General features: G+C 42.4%; 1 protein-coding gene across 1 annotated transcript in view; it reads left to right on the top strand.

Annotated features, from left to right (window-relative positions):
• The window catches only part of LOC122551308 (gamma-crystallin S-1-like), a 3674-nt gene extending 2427 nt beyond the window's left edge, over window positions 1-1247 (top strand). Inside the window, exon 3 of the mRNA XM_043693017.1 lies at window positions 903-1247. Within this exon, the coding sequence (XP_043548952.1) occupies window positions 903-1178 (276 nt within the window). The 3' untranslated portion in view covers window positions 1179-1247. The remainder of the gene's footprint in view (window positions 1-902) is intronic.
• Window positions 1248-3861: the final 2614 nt, after the last annotated feature.

Below are 3861 nucleotides of genomic sequence, written 5' to 3'. Positions count from 1 at the left end.
CCTCCACCCCCCCACACCTTTTATCTCAGCCCGCTTGGCACACCAGCCTCATTCCTGAAGAAGGGCTAATGCCCGAAACGTTGATTCTCCTACTTCTTGGATGCTGCCTGGCCTGCTGCGCTTTTTCAGCACCACATTTTTCAACTCTGACTATCTACAGATAGTCTGACTATCTACAGATAGACTGCATCTGCAGTCCTCACTTTCTCCAAAGCATGCCAAACGCCTTCTTCACTATTCTATCTACCTGCGACTCCACTTTCAAGGAGCTATGAACCTGCACTCCAAGGTCTCTTTGTTCAGCAACACTCCCTAGGACCTTACCATTAAGTGTGTACTTCTTGCTAAGATTTGCTTTCCCAAAATGAAGCACCTCGCATTTATCTGAATTAAACTCCATCTGCCACTTCTCAGCCCATTGGCCCATCTGGTCCAGATCCTGTTGTAATCTGAGGTAACCCTCTTCACTGTCCACTACCTCCAATTTTGGTGTCGCCTGCAAACTTACTAACTGTACCTCTTATGCTCGCATCCAAATTATTTCTGCTGTTTGGGGAGTATAGGGAACGTGTTGAGAAAATTAGAGCTCGATCTTTCAGGCTGAACTTAGCACACCATCCTGCTTGCTAAGAGTGGGAGATGTAGGTTTTTTTTTCAAAAGGTAATGCCAGATCAATGGTTATTTTGGTTAGGCAAAGTTATTAAATGAAATTGAGTGAAGGCAAGAATATGGGATTACATCACAAATCAGCCACAAGCTTCTTGAATGTTGGAACAGGCTTGAAGGGCACAACGACTCACCCCAGTTCTTATGATCCTCTGATCCCATCATTAACATGTACTCTGCTCAATGTCAAACCAACATAGCTATGTCATAAATCTTTCATTTCTTTCTATTCCAGTACCGAGGAGGGTCCTACAGAATGAAGATTTACGAGAGGCCTGACTTTGGAGGACAGATGATGGAATTCATGGATGACTGTCCATCTGTCTACGATCGTTTCCGTTACCGTGACATCCACTCCTGCCATGTGATGGACGGTTACTGGATCTTCTATGAGCATCCCAACTACAGAGGGCGCCAGTACTTCATGAGGCCCGGTGAATACAGGAGATACAGTGACTGGGGAGGCTACAGTGCAACTATCGGATCTTTCAGGCGCATGAGGGATTTCTAATTCCTCGTTGAACTAGATTTTGGCGTGCAGAAATGTTCTGAAACATAAATAAATGTCCTTTCATTAGAACTGATTTCTTATCTTTGAATTATGTTTTTGTGCCTCTGTTAGCACAAAACTTTTATGAATTTGAGACCATAATGTTAAAAATAGGGAATTATATTCAGAAGTTCTCTGAGATCCTTATGTAAAAAGATTAGACATTGTGCAACTGCGTCATTTGGGACACTTTGTAAGATACGTCAGTAAGAATGATATTTTGTCCAAGGCCATCTTGCTGGGTCTTCCCCTCACCTGGGCTAATATCAACAGGAAGACGTCAGGCAGCGAATCCTTTGTCCTCAGTATCTCCTCCAAAAACACGTCTGAGAAGCTGGCTCTGTGCTTTAGCCATCTTGCAAAACCCAACTTTGGGAGAGTCAGTGCATGCTACTGCTTGGGTGAAGATGAGTGCTTGGAGTGCAAATCCATCTCCACGAAAGTTATGTCTAATCAGCAGTTAGTTGGTAAATGTGGCCCTATTTAACACTTCCAGACATGTTGAAATTGTGATTAGTGGCATGTAGCACCAAACTGTTATTTTAAACCATCATTAGCATGATCTATCAATACAGTTTCAATTTGGTGTCACTTTGCCAAATATTCCAGTTTATCAAGCTTCTAGTCATGGTCTTTTATAATGATAGGAAATGTGTGAATTCTGTTTAATTCCTCCACCAAGAAGCAGCTTGCTTGATTAACATCCCATTCATCACCTTAAATATTGACTGCATTCTGACCAGTATTGTACACTATCATTATACCATCAAGTCTCTTCGATAGCATCTTACAAACCCATCATAGAGTAATAGAATAATAGAGTACAGCATGGAAACAGACCCTTTGGTCCAACTTATCCATGCCGACCAGATATCCTAACCCAATCTAGTCTCACCTGCCAGCACCCAGCCCATATCCCTCCAAACCTTTCCTATTCATACACCCATCCAAATGCCTTTTAAGTGTTGCAATTGTACCAGCCTCCGCCACTTCCTCTGGCAGCTCATTCCACACACATACCATCCTCTGCGTGAAAACATTGCCCCTTAGCTCTCTTTCCCCTCTCATCCTAAACCTATGTCCTCTAGTTCTGGATTCCCCCGCACCAGGGAAAAGACTTTGTCCATTTACCCTATCCATGCCCCTCATAATTTTGTAAACCTCGATAAGGTCACCCCTCAGCCTCCGTCGTTCCAGGGAAAACAGCCCCAGCCTGTTCAGCCTCTCCCCTGTAGCTCAAATCCTCCAACCCTGGCAACATCCTTGTAAATCTTTTCTGAATCCTTTCAAGTTTCACAACATCTTTCCGATAGGAAGGAGATCAGAATTGCACACAATATTCCAACAGTGGCCTAACCAATGTACTGTACAGCCGCAACATGACCTCCCAACTCCTGTACTCAATACTCATACCAAACGCCATCTTCATTATAGTATCTACCTGTGACTCCACTTATAAGGAGCCACTATCACTTAGCAGTACAATAGCATCAGACAGATGGAAAGACAACCATATGTAAATCATATGTTATCCTGACTTTGAACTATTTTAACAATCAATTCACTGCAACTTTATTGAAAACCTGGAATCCTTATACCATTGTGAGCGCACAGGTGGCTACTGTGCATCGAGGGGAAGTTTCTTAACCAACTTCTCACATGCAATTAGCAATACGACATAAAGTCTGATCCAGCTAATGACACTCACTCAGCCATGTAAGAATTAAAAAAAACCCTAAAACTAACATGTTCCCTGCAAGATATGCCACCTTGATGGCTGTCCATCCATAGTGGTATCTCCACCATGTAGATTACCTTATCAAAAATACACAAGCTGCAATTAAAACTATGTTGGCATCTACTGGGAAACCCTGTATCCATTCAGTCAACATATCCTGGATGACTAGATAGTTAACACAACCAGCTGGCATTTGTGGATGTGGCCGAATAAAATTAATTCGACAATCTGACAGAGGCACCAACTTAAAAATACTGCGGGATTGTGCTGTAAGCAAAATAAGCACAACTGAACTGAGAACATATTGTCTAGTTATCACCATTGTTAACAGCTAACCCGAGAATGCAACTTTTTTAAAAAAAGGTTTTGTGATTTACACATGAAAGAAGTGAAACTATCACTGTATTCTAACAGATGAAAGGCTTAACAGACAATCAATTTTTCAATGTATAATTTCAGTTACATCATACTGTAAATTTTTGCTACAAATTCTGTGTTAGGATTGAGCCCTCCATTATCACGGGGAACAAAGAAATGGCAGAGGAATTAAATGGGTACTTCAGATCTGTGTTCACTGGGGAAGACACAAGCAATCTCCCTGAGGTAACAGTGGCTGAAGGACCTGAACTTAAGGGAATTAATATTTGCCAGGATTTGGTGTTGGAGAGACTGTTAGGTCTGAATGTTGATAAATCTCCGGGGCCTGATGGTCTACATCCCAGGGTACTGAAGGAGGTGGCTCGAGAAATCGTGGATGCGTTGGTAATTGTTTTCCAGAGTTCGATAGATTCGGGGTCGGTTCCTGAGGAGTGGAGGGTGGCTAATGTTATACCACTTTTCAAGAAAGGTGGGAGAGAGAAAGCAGGAAATTATAGACCAGTTAATCTGACCTCAGTGGTGGGAAAG

The sequence above is a fragment of the Chiloscyllium plagiosum genome, chromosome 7, assembly GCF_004010195.1.
Source record: "Chiloscyllium plagiosum isolate BGI_BamShark_2017 chromosome 7, ASM401019v2, whole genome shotgun sequence".
Classification (NCBI taxonomy): Eukaryota; Metazoa; Chordata; class Chondrichthyes; order Orectolobiformes; family Hemiscylliidae; genus Chiloscyllium; species Chiloscyllium plagiosum.
The sequence above is the reverse complement of the archived record's forward strand: the minus strand, read 5'-3'. Positions and strand labels throughout refer to the sequence as shown.